Source organism: Stegodyphus dumicola, chromosome 1 (genome assembly GCF_044657685.1).
Source record: "Stegodyphus dumicola isolate Sdum_Otavi_A_Nest chromosome 1, ASM4465768v1".
NCBI classification, from domain to species: domain Eukaryota; kingdom Metazoa; phylum Arthropoda; class Arachnida; order Araneae; family Eresidae; genus Stegodyphus; species Stegodyphus dumicola.
Genome location: NC_140768.1, coordinates 242,855,454 through 242,874,426, shown reverse-complemented (window position 1 = coordinate 242,874,426; position 18,973 = coordinate 242,855,454). Strand labels below are relative to the sequence as shown.

The window sequence follows — 18,973 nt, the reverse complement described above, 5'->3', positions numbered from 1 at the left end:
ATTTTTAGGTGAAATTTAACTTAAAACAGATGGTAATTTTAAATAAAATTTTATATATGAGGGTTGGAACTTTAATAGTGGCAACACAGCTGAAAAAACGCTACGCAACAAAACCGAAGAATATCACGTATACCACACGTGAACTACATACCTACCTTACCTCTCAGCAAAAAGACTTGTCCTACCTACGTCACGCGCATGCAGAGTGACGCGAAGAATGGATCCTTGTATTAGCTCGCGGTCTAAAGTAAGTGTTGTCAGGATGTTTTCAAAACAAATACCACGATGTTGGATAAAAATTGAATGTGCCAGAGGTTGTACAGCACGACAGTGTCATCAAGGGCTTCAAGAGGCTTGTGGGGAATCTGCATTGCCTTACAGAACCGTAGCAAGATGGGTGAAAGCATTCAATGAAGGACGCCAAAACGTGGCAGACATGCTGCGGCCAGGTCATCCGAGTGTCAGTGATGCAGATGTGCAAGCTGTTGCCGCACTAATGGACAGTGATCGCCGCCAAACAATTTGTCAGCTGGCGGACAAACAGGATTAGGGCATACGATTGTGCTGCACATTCTGAAGGAACGCCTGTCCATGAGAAAAATTGCTTCACGATGGGTTCCACATCAATTGACGGAAATGCAGAAATGGCTATGATACGATTCTGCCCGAACCCACCTGGAGCACTATAAGCGCGAAGGAGATGCTTTTTTACACCGTATCATTTTGCTGGATGAGACTTGGGCCCGATCGTACCAGCCAGAACTGAAATGCCAATCAAACGAATGGCATCATCACGGGTCACCACAACGTTCGAAATTTCGTCAGAACCCCAGCATTGTGAAAGTTATGGTGATTCTCATGTACGACTGTGATGGTGTCATCTTAACGCATACCGTTCCCCCACAGGAGACCGTCACTGTGCTGTATTACTGCTCATTTTTGGAGCACAATCTCCGAACAGCTTTGAGAAAAAAACGGCGACACTTTCTGCAGAACGCTCCTCTCATTTTGCATGACAATGCTCGGGTGCATGCAGCGCGAGCTGTGACTGATTTGTTCAAGCGGTGAGTCTGGGAAGTGCTTTACCATCTACCATACCACATAAGTTCTTGTGACTATGACTTAATTCCCAAGATGAAGGAAACACTTCGTGGCACTCGCTTCCAAACTGTTCCTGAGATTCTTGTGGCAGTAGACCGGTCCATTCAAACTATCAACAAAACAGGCGCTGCTACAGGTATTCTGCGACTTCCACATCGTTGGAAACGGGTTGTACACAATGCTGGTGACTATTTGAAGGACTGTAAAACATGGTGACATGAATAACTTTTGTATTCCTTGTAAATAAATAGTTTCCACTATTAAATTTCCAGTCCTCATATGTATTGATCTAAGCAGAAGATAGAATCGTCTGTGTTTTATGAGAAGAAAACATGTTGAATGATATAAGATGGTCTCACAAAAATGAGTTTCATGTATTAAAGGTTTTCTCTGAGGAAGATAATTAAACAGTCTGTTATAATTTACCTCAAAATATGACAGATTATTTATTACTTAGAATAAATGAATGTGCTTTTTTTTTTAATGGAAAAATCGCCAGATTGGTATTAAATTACTATATTTAAATGCAGGGTTCTCATACAGTTAAGAAATACTGAAAAATCAGAGAAACGGGAAATGATCAGGAAAAAATATATACTTTCTTTGAAAAGGACATGGGAAATTTTAATGTTTTAAAAAAATACCAATTATTTCTCTCAAATAATAAAATGATCCATATTTTAAATAATATACAGTAATTAAAAGCTGTCCCTCTCAAAGAGAAAGTTAATGAATTGTTACTGCAGTCTTTGGTTTTCTTGCAGAAAGTATTTTATCTGTCACATAAATAATTTTACCAAATTTATAACTTTGTTCTTCACTTTGTAATGAGCTGTACTTTTTTGTTTTTAGAAATTTCACTGTTTTTTACCTCTCTCTTTAAAAGTGTCATTGGCATTCAAAACTAAATTTCGTTATTAACCCTGCAGTGGAGGGGCCAGCGTACAGAGTACCGCCAATGCCATCTTTTGGGCTGTAATTTTTAGACAACTCCTTCCTGAGCTTCCTCCCTTCCTCTACCCTCCTAGAAACATTCCATGAGTGCAATGCACCTGGTATTTCTGGTCAGTCTGGTTTTCGCCTACCTTCCGAAAGCAGTTATTGTGAATGTGTCGCGTAAGCGAACGCAGTACGCCACTCCAAGTATGTACAGAAAGAATATTGTACCTCCTGAAGATTATTTGCGCGTTTTAGAAGAAGTCTCGGTTGATGAAGACTCCGACAATTTGGATAACGCATCTGATGTCAATGAATCGTAAGTCATCGAACATTCTGATCAGGAAAGTGACTCAGAAATTGAGGGAAATGTTTCTAAACATCCTCATTTTCCTTCCTCAAATGATGTTTCCCCAACAAATGACGATTTTAGTGATATTGAAACTGACATGAGTGATTTAAAATATGAGGACTTTTTTGTAAAAACAATTTACAAAAAGAAGAAAGTTTCAGGAAAGTTTCTGAAAGAAGAAAAGGAAACTTATAAGTGGAATTAAGTTCCCCTCAAGAGCAAATTCACCAGAACGCCTCGAAAAATTTGATGAAAAAAATATGCCCAAGTGACAAAACTTGTGACGATATGAATGATGAGCTTTCTGCTTTTCAGAAAATCATAAATACAAATATGATTGATGCTATCGTACAATATACAGATATTTATCTCAAATGTAACAGGACTGCAGATGATCTCCAAAACATCTCAAAGAGAAATATGTGTGATACTAATAGAGTAGAAATGTTGGCCTTTTTGGGAATTTTATTCTTATTAGGTTGCAAAAAAATGTCAAAACTCAATTTGGAGGAAGCATGGGCAAAAGACGGTACTGGAATTGAAATTTTGCAAGGGGTTATGGGTCTCAAGCGATTCAGAAACCTGTGTGCTGCTATTAGATTCGATGATAAAGGCACAAGGTATGTGCGAAGTAAAACTGATAAGCTTGCTGCACTAAGAGAATTTTTTTAATCTTTCAATCAGAACTGTCAAAACGTTTATACACCAGGTGATGAACTCACAATCGACGAGAAGTTGGAACCCTTTCGCGGGAGGTGCTCTTTTATTCAATTCATCCCCAACAAGCCCGCAAAGTATGGTCTGAAAATTTTTGCAGTTGTTGACTCACGAACGTTTTATACATTGAAGCTTGAAATTTACTGTGGCAATCAAACCCCAGGACCTTACAAGGCTTCTAATTCAAGTATTGACATTGTCAAAAGGCTAATTGATGCGTACGAATGTTCCAACCGTAATCTGACGACCGATAATTGGTATCCGCTAGCTCAATATCTTCTTACCAAAGGTATAGCACTTGTGGGCACGCTGAAAAAAATAAATAAAAAGGAAATTCCAAATGAATTCCAGCCATCAAAAACCAGAGAAGTCCGCAGTTCACTGTTTGGTTTTCAAAAGGATATGACAATTGTTTCATATTCAACGAAAAAAAATAAGTGAGTAATACTGCTCAGTACTTTACACGATGATGACAAAATTGACCAGGAAACGAATAATCCTCGATTATAACAAATGTAATAAATAATCCTCAAATAATCCTCGATTATAACAAATGTAAAGGCGGAATTGATACCGTTGACTATCTTTGTACTAATTTCACTGTCGCCCGAAAAACCAAGAGGTGGACAATGGCAATATTTTTTGCACTACTAAACGTAGCGGGCATAAATTCGCAAGTGCTCTTGAACTTCTCCAAACCTGATGCAACCATCAAGTTTAGAAGATATTTTTTGAAAAATCTACTACATCTTTGTTGAAACCATATCTTCAGAATCGTCTGAAAATGCCATTTCTCCTGTCGCATTCCAAAGCTATTATTAGAAGACTTGGTAACAACAGAAGCGGACAAGACGGCCAAAAGGGACGAGAAACCACCTGCAAAAAAGATCAAAGGCCGCTGCGCTGAGTGCGGTAGAATGAAGAATAATTACACTACCATAAAATGTTCTGAGTGTTCTAAGTTTACCTGCAAAGATCATCTGGGCAAGACAGTACAACTTTGCAAACCCTGCTGCAGTGAACAGGGACAATCAGAAGAGGATTAAAATAGCAAAAGGTTTCCAAATTTCTCATTTGTGAAATTTATTACTTACCAAACTTTTCTTTACGGAATATTTATAATTTGTAATTTTGATTTATGTTCTTATAATTTTCATACAGAAAATAATGCAGAATACTATTTAAATTACATTTCCAGTGCATCCACCTTTTTGAATTAAAAATTCATAGTTTCCATCTTTACTGCTTTTTTTTTTTTTTTTTTTTTTCTGTTATTCCTTTTCTTATATCATTTTTACTATGACGAATCACCTAATTAATGCCATGTATAAAATTAAATAGTTTCAAACACGAAGCAGAGGCTCGAAAAATGACCTGGCGTACTTCATACGCCGTCCCTCTAAGATTGTACCATACGCCAGCCCCTCCAACTGAGGGTTAAGAAGCCACCACATTATGGGATTGTATAATAAACATATTAAATTAATCAAACATATCTAAATTAATCAAACATATTTTTCGATACAGCAAAATTCTAAACTCTTCAATTTTATTATGAAATGTCAAAGGAGTAATATTTAATATACATACTGTTCTAAATTTTTGTAGAATGAACTTTTTTCTAGAATTTATTTAAAATGCCTATGTAATCATTTAGTGCATGTTTCCTGTATTTATTTTTTATTTGCTTCACAGTATCAGTTATTTTAAAATATTCTTTAACATTCTTGGTTATTTCACTATATTTTGCAACACATAAAAATGCAATTATTCATACTTAAATCTGATAATTAGTTCTTTATGCTTGGTTGGAGGAATTGCTCCATTTGATCATGGAAAATCAGGGTAATTTAAAGTTGAATTTCAGCTGGAACACAGTAATGTTAGTCTATACATATGGGATGGCTATAATTTTCTAAAAGTTCACTTGAAGAGGGAAATTATCATCTTATATTCAAGACAGTTGGGTATTTCAAAAAACAATCTGACATTGTTCTTTCTTCATCTCTGACAAAAAGAGCAAAACATGAGATTGTTTCTTGATATCTAATTATTTAAGAGTCAGCCTTACTCATGGAAATGCACATATTCCTTGATATCTAATTATTTAAGAGTCAGCCTTATTCATGGAAATGCACATATTCTTTGATATCTAATTATTTAAGAGTCAGCCTTATGCATTGAAATGCACATATTCATATTTTTTGCTGAGTTCAAAATTTGTGATGTTACTTTATGTGTTATGTACATAAATACAGTTTATAAGCCAAGAGAAGCATAAAATTGGTATTATTCTTGTTCGTATAATATGTATAGTTTAGTTTGAATTTTCAGAAAAATATGAAAGGATCTTATTTCTTGCATAAAAGATCTTCAGCCATGTAAGCTTACGTAAACATTTTATAAGACAATCGAAGAAAAATATTAAAATACTTTCTGATTGTCCAAACACCTGGTTTCAACATTTTGTATGAAATGTCATGTTTTTGCCATTTTATCAAGTATATTCTTGATAACAGTCAACCTTTGCATACGGATACAATATCTATGTTTGAGTATATGTAGGTTTAATGCTTTATATTCAACTGTCATTTTTTATCAGTATTTTTTTCCTTACAAAATTTCTTATTTCATCTAAAGTGTTCATTTTTATTATAATTTATGAAAAACAATATCTTGTTTACTTTTTGTGAGGCTACAAATAATCATAAAGTATTTGTATTAAATTAATTTTATCAAGTTACTTGCTTTATTTTTATGTAATGAGTGCAATTTTTTAATTATTATTGAAATGCGTCTTTTCTCTTTCATTTATAATTTTAGAATAATGCTTCTAAATTGCTTCTGGCTATTATGGAAAGTCGTGGAGACAGTGAAAATGCTGAGAGGATTTTGTACAATATGAGCCCCAAGCAACTGGTGAGTTTTCCTGAAATATTAAAAATGCAGTGATGATTATGAAATTTTGTATGTTTTATTTAAGTAAATAGGCATGAACTTTTTTATTATTATTTTGAGTCATAATTTATATTTCTGCTTTCACATTTTGATATAAAATTTCTCATGTAGTGTTAATATTTATTATAACAAAGTAATCCCATATGTGTGTTTATCGTTTGGACATTAAAGGAAATATGGAAATTTTTGCTAAAGCACAAGATTGGCCATTACTCTGACAGCTATAAACTTATAAATCACTCCATTTTGAATTAATGTCTAAAGCTGTTGTTCAAACAATTTACTTCTGTTTGCTGTGGTAGCAGTATATACTTCATTTTTTGCTTGATAGTAATAAAAATTTTCATGAAAAATCTAAGTTAAATGAATTTGAGGTTCTTCATACTTATAAGTCCCAATACAGTAACACTGAAGTGCTTAGGGAAAATAATGTTTCCATTTAATAGTTAGTATATTGGATTTTGAAAATGTTCATGCTATTATTATGCTTATTATTCTGGGTACTATTCGGTTTTGAGGGCCGTAAAAAATCGCAAACTATAGTTGATGTCAGTGCTGCCAAAAATAATTGCGGCAACCCTAACGCAAGAAAGGAAGTATAATAGTAAATAACTATCTAAGATTGATGTTTTAATTTAGATGAAAGGTTAATTTCATATAATTCTTTTTTATTATTATAATTTATATAAAAAAGCCTAAACATGACTGAATGGAAGCATATGAGTAAATAACTATTTCAGATCATTATTATAATTTATACAAAAATTGCTAAACATAACTGAATGGAAGCCTGCATCACTATTTTGCTACCGAGTTATCGCTAAAGCATAATTTCATCTCGTTGGTTTTTCAAGTGTAATTTTCTATAATGAATGCCATTTTTTTCTCTTTTTACAAGGGTCAAAACAATTGGATTTTTGTCAATTTTCTTTTACTTTTTAAGTGAAAGTAGGTCGATGTGTACATAGATAAAGCCAAGGGTGTGCGCAGTGCCATTTTTGTGCAATTCTGGGATTTTTTTTAAGTGAAAATAGGTCGATGTGCTCATGGATACCGAGTATGTGCAATTCTTAAAAACACGTCAAGCAGTGGGTGATTATGTACTTTACCCAAAATTCTATTGCCGACTTTTCGTCATGGGCAATTTCAAAATTGTTAAATCCATAGGATATTAAAAAAGGATTTAAAAATTAAACTAGTATTTCAATGGCGTCTTAAGAAATATAGAACTATATAAACTTACGCAATCTGAAATCAGCACATAAGCTAGATTTGGCACGCTGTTAAATGGGCGCATTTGCTAGATTTGGCGCTTTTGCCCATACATTTTCGCTGCAGTTTTTTACGATCCTCAAAACGGAATAGTACCTTATTCTGTATTATAAATTTAAGTAGAAATAATGTATTTTATGAGAAAAAAGGGAGGGGAATGTTATGTTGTTATCAAGTGTTTACAGTGTATTATTAAAAAAAAATTAAACTTCTCCCAAGCAAACTGTACGGAAACATTATGTTAACTGACTGTGACAAGTAGTATATATCTGTGATGTTGCTGTGTACTTATATTTATATAATCATGCCTCTATATGTGCTGATTAAGGAATCTCTAGTTTCAGTTATCCATCAATAACACTTGAAATCTTGAGAACTTTTTCTTAAAACCTAAAGAAGTAAATGACTTGTAAGGTTTAAAATATGAAAAGAACAAAATGGTTTACAAGATACAATACATGTAAAACAGTCAAGAGCTGTAATATAAAGTAAAACAGTTCAAAAACACTGTTACTGTATTCCCATGATGCAAATATGAGTGATCTAGAAGTCTCTTCATTGTTTATGCAGTGCAGTTTTCATGAATGAATGGAAATTTTATGATTATTATTAACATTATTATTGTTTTCCTGTCACCATTTTAAAAAACTCTTTATGATATTATATAGTGCATTGTCTCTTAAAATAAGCTAAACTATTAAAATATTTATACGTATGAGCGATAGTACTGGGTGGTTATAATTAAACTTCCCCTGTAAACGGCATCCTACAGCGCAAACGGGTAAACAGAATGCAACAAAATTTTGTATGTGGGCTATACACAAGATGCACTCACAGAATTTCGAAAAAAAAATTTAATTCCAAAAGGTCCACCAGAAGGCCCCTTTTCAGTAAAAACATGAAATTTAACACAATAAACGACTGAAACGGAATACAGAAACAATATTAAAATTTATTGACTAGTTCCTGATCACCTTGTCATTGAACCACATTAAGTTAAAGGTAAGGAAGAAACAAAAACAGTTCAGTTTGCAGAAACAAGAACAGAGTAGGATGAAATTGTACAAGAGAAGCAGTTGTTAATCGTGTCCAGGATGATGTAGGGAAAGATGCTTCACGTGACAATTCTCATTCACCTGCAAAATTTCAACTTGATGGACAGCATGTTCAATAGCAGATCGTAACTGATCAGTTGTGAGGCTTTGAACATGAAGCGTTATGAAGTTCTTTAAGTCATTCAACATCGAAACACCTCTACGATTAAACAGCCCCATAACCAGAAATCGCATGAAGTTAGATCCGCCAAATATGGTGGCCATAGATTAGGAAAGGAGTGTTTAATAACACGTTCTCTATGAAGTGCTGGAGCAATAGTGCCTTCACGGACTTATGGATATGTAAGTGCACACCATCCTGCATGAAAATGGTTGATGTAAGGACCCACCTTTGCTGTAGTTGCGACACAAGAAACATCTGTAGCATGTCATGGTACCGACAGCCTGTAACGGAACATGTGACAGGCCCACATTCAACAATTTCCTCAAAGAAGAATGGCCCATGGATGCATGCTCCCATGAATCCACACCAGGTGGTGACCTTTGAAGACTGTAGAGAAATTTCAGTGTGGATCTGAGGATTTTCCTTAGCCCAAATGCGGCAATTCTGTGTGTTCATTGTCCCATTGAGGTAGAAATGAGCCTCATCACTCCACGGAATATTCCAAGGCCATGACATATCAACAGTCATTCTGTTGAGAAAACTGACTGCAAATGAGAGACCTTGTGGCTTGTTTCTATCAAGCAGCTCCTGAGTATCCATAGACTGCAGCTACTATTCTCTGTAGTTTCTATAGAAATTCATGAAAAACTACGAGCTACGAAAAGTATGGGAAAAACTACAGATTCTACAGAGCAGGAGAACCAGTACGCAAAACGGAACCAACTAATTCATCCGATGGTTGGCTAAATACTCGTGTCATTATATATCCTGTTTTGAGTGCGTTGCTGGTTTTGAAGAATAGCCAGTCGTAGATCAGTAACTCCAACCGTTAATGACTTGTCAATAGTTCCCCCGCTACATCTGTCTACTTTGTCTGTCTCCCAGGTTCCTTGCTGCTGCGTGTTTAGGCTGCATTCGGCTCCACTGTTTAGATTACAGCAAGAGCTTAGCGTGTGGTCTTGTGAACTGTGATTCAGGTGGAAGTTTTTTGTTAATAATGCTACCTCGAAAGAAGAAGCCAAAATTATTAAAGCGGAAATTTAAAGATTCATATTCTTCAGAATTTCCATGCATTAAAGCATCTGAAATTTCTGTGAATCATGCACACTGTAGTGTATGCAACAAAGACTTCTCAGTTGCGCATGGCGGAAAAGATGACTGTAAACGGCATGTTTTTTATCAAAAGTATATATAACTTGGCACTATAAAATCTAAAGAAATAACAAGTTTCTTAATGAAAGATGATGAAACAGATCCTGTAAAAGCCAAATGCTGTTTGTTTGATTTTTAATTGAACGTAATGTACCCCTTTCTGGTTTGGATCGTTCCAAAGAGCTTTTCAAAGCAATGTTTCCGGATTTTGGCATAGCAAAAAAATTTAGCTGCAGTCATACCAAAACTGCTGCTATTGTGAAAACGCATGCAGAAAGTACTGTCGCTGATATTATAAAATCAGTGTGCAATACATCATTTTTTCTAAGTAATGATAAAAAGCTGTACCCATTGATTATAACATATTATAGTAAAGAAAAGTATAATTACGTCATTGATTTCTATTTTAGAATGCATGAATAATATTGGAGAAAATGTTTTTAATTGTATAAATGAAAACTTTAAAAGCAAAAGTTTAGAATGGAAAAATTGCTGATCATTTTCTTCAGATAATGCTAGTAATATGATTGAAAGTTTAAAGGTGTAGCATTGTTTATCAAAATGCATCAACCAAGTATAATCATCCCAGGTTGTCCATGCCACCTCTTGCATATAGCTGCAAAATAGGCTACTGAAAAATTATTGGCTCAGAAATTGAAATGTTGTTAATAGATATATATTTTTACTTGAAGAAAAGTTCGAAACAGAAGCATAGCTTCAAAGTTGTTCAACAAAGTTTCTGACAGAATGCGAAATCTCATAAAATTTTGAAATATTGCAGTACAAGATGGTTGTCTCTTTTAGAATTTATAACAAGGATTTTGGAACAGTGGGATGCTGTGATAAATGTTTTTGGAGATCAACCAGATAACAGTGAGAATGAAGGAAAGAGATTGCCAAAACATTAAAAAAAATGTTACAGTCACCTACCACCAAAGTGTACTTGTTATTTTTGAAAAATACTTTGCCTTTTTTTATAACATAAATATTAATTTGCAACAACAAGCTTCTTATATACATAAATCGAGAAGAGAACTTGTTGAACTTTTAATGAATTTATTTGTTAGACTGATAAAACCATCAGTAATTTCTGAAGAAAATGAAGATGTTACTCTAATGTCTATTCCATTTCAGAAATGTAGTAAACAAAAAGAAATTAAAATTTAGTGATTGGTGCGGAAACAAGACTATATTTAAAAAATGCCAAGTTTAATGAAAGTGAAGTGAAATCATTTTTTAAATTCTGTGCGAGCTTTTTTTGTAATTGTGTGTTCATATATAATTGATAAATTTCCACTAAGTGATCCACTTCTAAAACATGCTGAAATTAACTTGAGAACTGAAGTTTCATTTTCATCTGTTCTTTACTTGATGAATACTTTTCCATCCATTGAAAAATATGTTAATCAAGTGGAAGTTGATTAAGATATGAAAAATATCTTAATCAATGATGAAAAATATCTTAATCAAGTGGAAGTTGAATTTTTCATGTATCAAGTAGAATAGTGTTTCTCAACCGGCACCGGTGCACAAGAAATATTTGCCAATTCGCAAAATATCCAGCTATCTGTCCAAAATCCAGTGTCATTGGCCGACAACCACTATTACAACAGCACCTACATTACAATAATAATAGTTTACTAATTTAGAAAATAATATGATCCATGATGAAAAATGTAACAAGCTGGCGACTATGTACCTAATCGCCTTTCATAAATTGCCGTGCCATACACTTAGTACACCAGTTAGTGTACCCCTGTCTGCCTTGAGTATCGCTGATTACTTGAACACTGAATATCTATCGTAGTGTTTAAGGCGCCTTAGGTTAGGTTTCGCTTTTTATGTTGCTTACATTCTTCTGCATGCTTAGACAACTGAAAACTATTTATCAGCCTTTGGGGGCCTAATTAATTGCTAGACATCCATTTAGCAAAATAAACTCTTTTAATAAATCAAAATATATACATAGCATTAGAATAACATAAATCTCATGAATATAGTGTGTACGCAGACTCGTAAAAACAACGTATTTGTGTGAAACTACATTTTTGGCTATGATTGTTATTAAGACGAAACGTTGAAATCGACTTGCTCCTTGCACCTGCTTTACATGTTGCTGCAACTGGTTTAAGGCTTAGGATTGACACTTTAGTCAGCAGCAGAGACCAGCAGCAATCTCATTGATTTTAGTTTTTATTTCCTTTAATTTGATAAATTATTTTTTACTTATTTTGTATTTATGTGAAAAAATTGTGCCAATGGGTTGAATTATTAAACTTAACTGTCTGCGAGAACGTACCGAAATATTTTACTAGTCCTTGGAGTAAATCCAGTTGAGAAACACTGAAGTCGATGATTTAAAAGAAATTGTAGATTTGCATATTGATATAGCATGGGGGGGGGGAATTGCCAAATTAAAAAATATGAATGGGAGTATTAAATACAAAGTATTGCCTACTGTAATGCTTGCTGTCTCAATAATACCTCATTCAAATTCAGCTTGCCAAAGAATTTTTTCTATTATTAAAAAAAATCGGATGGAATTCCGACCAAATTTAGGTTACTAAACTCTCGAAGAAGTTTTGATTTAAAAAATAAATATGCAGGCGAATGAAAAACTGTGTTATAAAAAAACATTCTCAAAATCAGAACTTAAGCATGCTACATATAAATCTTTTTTGCATTCGTAAATTATAAGTATTTTTTAATACTTATATATATTTTTCTTGGTTATTTAAATTTTATTTCCTTGTGGAAATCAAATCCAGAATAAAGATATATGATTTTTTCTATGATTAATAGTGATTTAAAATACTTGCTTTTTCATGTATTAGAAGATTTAGTGATATACATGCCTGAGGAGTTAAATGAAAATTTCTAATTAAATGTACATATAATTTAAAATGTATATTTTTAATTATTCAGTTTTATATGTATATGGATTTTAAATGTAATAAAATTGATTACAATTAATGATTAATTAAAAATTAACAAATGGTTAATTACAACATGCATTACACACGCATTTTCAAAGTTGTAGAAATGTTCTTCGCGCATTGACTACTGACAATTTTTGCTGGAGGTTGGAGTCTATGGGTATGACGGATCTTGTAAGGGAAGTAGTGCATTATGTTTCTGATTACTTTTCAAACAGTGCTGTAAGAATAACCTGTCTGTTGAGAAACTGCATATGCGCTACTGCCCCAAACTCTAAAGTCTGGGGCTGTGTGTGAACAGCTGTCTTGATGGCATCAACAGGTATCGGTGTGACACGTGTACTGCCTCTTCCAGGTTAACTCCTAATTTCCCCATCTCATCAAATCTCTTAATCATGGCCCGGATACCTTTAGTAGGCATTGGTCCACGCAGTAGGTTCTTTCTACGATGAAATTCACGAACTGTAGCAGAAGCATTCAACTTGTTTTTGTAAAACAGCTTTACCAATAACGCACATTCAACTAAAGAGACTGTACTTAGTACAGCCAAAAACATTGGCTTAAACATGACAACGTCTACAAACGTTTCATACCCTAACCTGTTTGCTTCATTTTCTTCTCAAGCACGCATATCTCGACATTTTTCTCCTACAGCTACCAGCTTTTTCTGGTTTTGCATTTTATTATTCGTAATTCTTGTTCTGGATTGCAGTGGCGTAGCAAGCATAACTGGAGCCCGGGGCAAAATAACGTTTTGGCGCCCCCCACAAAAAAACTTTCAGTAATATAGTGTATAGAATATATTCGTAATAAGAAAATAATGCAAATAATAATAAAATGCTGAATCTGCCATAAAATACTCAAAAATATATTAAGATTAGTCACTACCTAACTGCACTAGCCTTGGATTCGGAAATGCATCTGTGTCGGCGGAAAAATCTGACATACGATGATCTAGAATTAGTTAAAAAGGTGTTATTTATTTTACATATTTATATAAGTGTTTTTAAAAAGTACAGTTTTTAAACAATTAAAAGTTTAATATACATTATAGATAAATAGATATGTGGCAACTTGCCTACTACAACTCAACTCTGCCAGTCTGATAAACCATAGCAACCAAAAACAAAAATGATGTTTATTCCATTCAATTGTTATAATTGTTTAACGATTTGTCTCAAAAAATTGTACTACCATAATTGGTGACACATATTTATTACGAATAGCAACCTTCAATGTTGCACGAATATGGAGTTTATATGTTTACATTCTGAGCAACAGTAAGTTATCCAGTGTGATGAGATGAAGTAAGACATCCACCTGTCATTTCAAGCTTTTTACCGCATTCCGGTGAGTCAACATATTTCTGTCATAATTTCAGCGGATATATATATCGTCTGCTGCATTTGAGCCTCCAATATCTCTGATTTCAAATACCAAGAAACTGTGTCACTATATACATATTGATTATTTTTCTATACATATTATTATTGTGCATATTCTATACATATTATTATTGTGCATATTCTATACATATTATTATTGTGCATATTTGATTGATCTAAAGTGGTTGACAACGATGCTGCTTCGCAATTGGCGCGAGTGGCAGTTAAGCCACCGCTTTTTTCTCGCCGAGACCCATCGTTTATGGTTCATTCAATTGGATGCGCAGTTGAGTCACATTACTGCCGACGAAACTCAATTTTATACAGTGATAGCCGCGTTAGAATCAGAGGTACTGCAATCAGCTCATGAAATAATTTTGAATCCACCGACGACGAACAAATACAAAAAAATTAATTTCTGTTTATAAAGAATCCGAGACAGTTAAAATCGAGCAGCTGTTGCATGATTTACGGTTGGGTGATATGAGGCCTTCTCACTTGCTGTCTAAAATGTCAGAATTAGTCGCCGGTAAACTAACGGATAACATTCTTAAAACATTATGAATGAATAGACTCCCATCTAACATGCAAACCATTTTAGCGGCCAGTAGCGAGCCACTTAAAAATCTTCCCGAAATCGCTGATAAAATTCACGAGATGGCCATTCCAGCGTAAATACACGTAATGCAGGCTCCTGGTCCAGGTATTGTGGCGTTACAAGCTTATATTGATGATTTGTTCAAACAGGTTGCTCAGTTAGTAGTCATCCAAGCTGAACCTTTTCAGCGCAACCGCTCCACATCACGTGGTCGAAATACACGCCGTAGCCAACTGAGGAAACGTTATCAAAGCCCTCCTCCGAGTATTTGTTTTTACCACCACAAATTTCGAAACAAGGCAAACAAATACCGCCCACCGTGTCGTTATAACGACCAGGGAAACGAGAAGGGCTGTTGCTCGAAGTTGTGAACGACAGCGGCTGGAATTTTGCACGCCTTTTTCTCATCGAAAAGAATTCGGGCTTAAGGTTTCTTGTAGTTCTTGTCTTTTGATGTTTCTGTCGTTCCACCACATTTTCACGAACAAAAGCGCCTTACCAAGTTACAACTTTATGTAGCAAATGGAACTCCTATTCAAACTTTTGGTGAACGCCTGATATCTGTTGATTTAGAATTGCACCGCAACTTCCAATGGCCATTCATGATTGCTACTGTTTCAAGTCCTATTATTGGCGCAGATTTTTTTCAAAAATTTTCTTTTCTTGCCGATCTTAAGAATCGCCGTTTGATAGATTCCACAACCAACTTAACTTATCCGGGAGTAATTCGCAATAGTCAAGATTTGAGCATTAAACTGATTTCCGGTAACTACCCACGACATCAACTTCTCAGAGAATTCCCTACAAACACGCGCCCAGTTATGGGTATTTCCGAACCCAAGCAGAATGTATTACAGTATATTGAAACTACCGGACCTCCGATTGACGCTAAACCAAGACGCTTACCTCTGGACAAGCTTAAAGCCGCCAAAGAGGAATTTCAATACGTGATGGAACAGGGAATTTGCCGTCCTTCAAAAGGTTCCTGCATAAATCCGCTCCATCTAGTTCGAAAACGAAATGGTAAGTGGCGATTATCGCTGGTTAAATGCAGCTACAATTCCTGGTCGTTACCCAGTCCCTCACATTCAAGACTGTATGCAAGTTTTCGAGTGAAAAGCTATTTTTACAACCATTGATCTTGAGCAGGCGTATCACCAAGTGCCCGATAAGCCAACTGATATTCCAAAAACTGCGGTTATTACGCCTTTTGGACTATTTGAGTTTCCGGTCATGATTTCGGCTTATGCAATGCTGCTCAAACGATCCAACGCTTCATGAACCAGGTGTTAAACGGCCTCGACTTTTGTGTACCTTATTTTGATGACGTCTTAATCGCCTCCTCTTCAGAGCAAGAACACCTTTCACATTTGAGAACAGTTTTTGAACGTTTTCAAAGGTACGGTGTCAGTCTTAATTCATCCAAATGCGTTTTTGGCCAACCAAGAGTATGCTTTCTTGGTCATGAAATTTCCTCTGATGGCGTTCGACCCCTTCCAGATAGAGTCACCACTATCCGCGATATGCCCGAACCATCTACAGTGAAGGACTAACGACTTAAGAAGATTTCTTGTTATGCTCAAATTTTATCGACGTTTCTTACCTCATGCAACAACCATACAAGCACCTCTAAATTCTTTTTTGGTTGGAATCAAGAAAAACGATAAACGTGTTATAACCTGGACCGCAGAATCTCGCGAAGCGTTCCAAAAATGCAAAATGATTTAATTTCGGCAACAAATTTGCAGTATCCTTCCGCATCTAAACCGTTATCACTCTACGTTTATAAGGTATTTCTCCCGCTTTCCTAGCGTGCTTTCGTGGTGTAGTGGTTTTGCACGCTGGGCCGGTACTCCAGAGGTCCGCGGTTCGATTCCCGGCGAAGGCGATTGCTATTTTTTCAATCTCTCTTGCTTCCAAATATCCTAATGTCTCTACAGTGGCGCCCGAAATAAAAGGGGTGTTGAATGAGGATTCTCCACACCCAGGATTTGGCGATTGCGTCCCCTAAAAACCCCAGTCGCCCTTTAAAAAGGGGAGTATATAAGGTATTTCTTCCGCTTTCCTAGCGTGCCTTCGTGGTGTAGTGGTTCTGCACTCTGGGCCAGTACTCCAGAGGTCCGCGTTTCGATTCCCGGCGAAGGCGTTGCATATTTTTCATCTCTTCTGCTTCCAAAAAATAACTTAATATCTCTACACGTTGACGCATCAACGACAGGTATAGGAGCAGTTTTAAAACAGAAAGGTCAAGAATTATGGAAACCCCTTTCATATTTTTCTAAAAAACTCTTACTAGTACAAACCAGATACAGCACTTACGATCGCGAATTATTAGGAAATTATGAAGCTGTGAAATATTATATGCTATAGGGACGCGTTTTCATGATCTTCACAGATCACGAACCCTTAATCTATACTTTTCAGCAGCCTCTTTTCAACAGCGAAGAAAGCTTCTCCTCGTCAAATGAGACACCTAGACTTCATAGGGCAATTTTCAACAGATATCTGTTATATTGCGGGTTCGCAGAATATTGTAGCAGACATCTTGTCTCGTATTGAAGAACTAGCCGTTCCTTCGCCAATAAACTTTGCTGCCCTTGCGGATGAACAACACCGGAATTCAGAACTACAAACCCTCTTGAAAAGAAAATCTTCCACTAATCTCAACTTGCAGCCTATGCAGCTGTCACCTGGAAAATCACTTTATTGTGATGTTCAGGATTCAAGATTTCGACTTCCCTCCGGGTCGACTGTTCCTCCGGGTTTCGCCATGCCATTTTTAGTCAGTTACATCGTCTGTCACATCCTGGCATCAAGGCTTCAAGGAAACTTATATAGAAACGTTTCGTATGGCCTAGCATGCAAAAGGACATAGCCAACTGGATACGTTCATGCTTGGAGTGCCAAAGATCTAAAATTGTCAGACACACTACCAACCAACTTAAAAATTTTAATTTGTCCTCATCTCGCTTCAATCACGTGCACCTCGACTTGGTCGGGCTCTTATATTTATTAATAATAATATAATACATGAATAAAATTAATTATTGTGTATACATTTTTCTTACCTTGGATGAAGCAAATTTATCATTTACTTCATCAAAGTCGATCCTTCCAAATTTTTCTCTTTCCACACTTAAAAATGCTAGATGACTTAGGAGATCTTGTCCCACCTTTGATTGTAAATATGTGAAAATTTATTTTAATTTGCTGAACGAACGTTCATAGTAAGTAGTATTTAAAGTGCGACTCTTAGGTTTGGAAAAACATATTCTCTATAGATATGTAGTGGAGTTTTAGGTTCTGTTTCTTTTCTACTGCGGAGTAACGTCATGCAGTCACATTCACTGCTCAAAACAATTAGGGGATATTGTGGGTTCGGTATGAAATAACCATATAATCGATAACATTTTTGAACAAAAGAAAATAGAAGAGATTATAAAGGAAAATTATAACGTTTACAAAGTTGGGAATACGCAAATTTAGTCTGTGACGTCGAAAACTATGTGTTTTAGATAAGGAGTAAGGAACGACCTGCAGTATTCCTTTTGTAATAGAAGATTAAAAACAATTCACATGCGTTAAATGCTTCGTAGAAGTTAATATACAACGTCTCAGGAAGATGGCTTAGTTGAATTGGTAGCCAGGAAGGCCATCAGCCGTTTATAGGAGAGTCAAACGCAATCCATTGTAGCGGAAGCGTTACGAATCTCAAAAAATGTCATTTCCAGATTATGGAATTGGATTTTGGAAACTGGATATATTTGAGAAATTCGGGACAAGGTCGTGTTATCGTTTTAAAATAAAAAGCGGGAGATATACGTGCATTTCGTTTAAATATATATCTCTACTTTGGAGAAATAAAGTGATCAGAAAGAACGTTTTGGTTGATGTACTGCAAACATTTTATTACACATTTTATCACACAAATCAAGAAAATAATTAATTATATTACAATAGTTATTAATTTTAAATATATTTTCCAGAAATCGATCAAAATAAAAATAGAAATTTTCCGGAAAATCTTGTTTGGAGACCATTTGGCGCCCCTGTACGAGCGGCTCCCGGGGCATCATGCACCCCCTTGCCCCCCTCTTGCTACGCCACTGCTGGATTGTTATTATTGTTTTTGTATTCCATTTTGGTCGTTGTGTTAAATTTCATGTTTTTCTCGAAAATGTGCCCTCTGGAGAACATTTTGGAACCAACAATGTTTTTTCTAAATTCCTTGAGCGCATCTCATATAGGCCATATACAAATTTTCATTGCATTCCGTTCACCCATTTGCACTGTAGGATAGATAACGTTTATAGGAATAGTTTAATTATAACCACCCGGTATATTGTTA

The 18,973-nt window shown here is 35.3% G+C and overlaps 1 protein-coding gene across 12 annotated transcripts in view; it reads left to right on the top strand.

The window, feature by feature from the left end:
• Itpr (Inositol 1,4,5,-trisphosphate receptor) overlaps positions 1–18,973 on the top strand; it is a 277,133-nt gene that overhangs the window by 173,725 nt on the left and 84,435 nt on the right. For all 12 annotated transcript variants that reach the window (XM_085827003.1, XM_085826988.1, XM_085826993.1 and 9 more), the window contains one exon: positions 5,930–6,025. In XM_085827003.1, the coding sequence (XP_085683129.1) occupies positions 5,930–6,025 (96 nt within the window). The remainder of the gene's footprint in view (positions 1–5,929; positions 6,026–18,973) is intronic.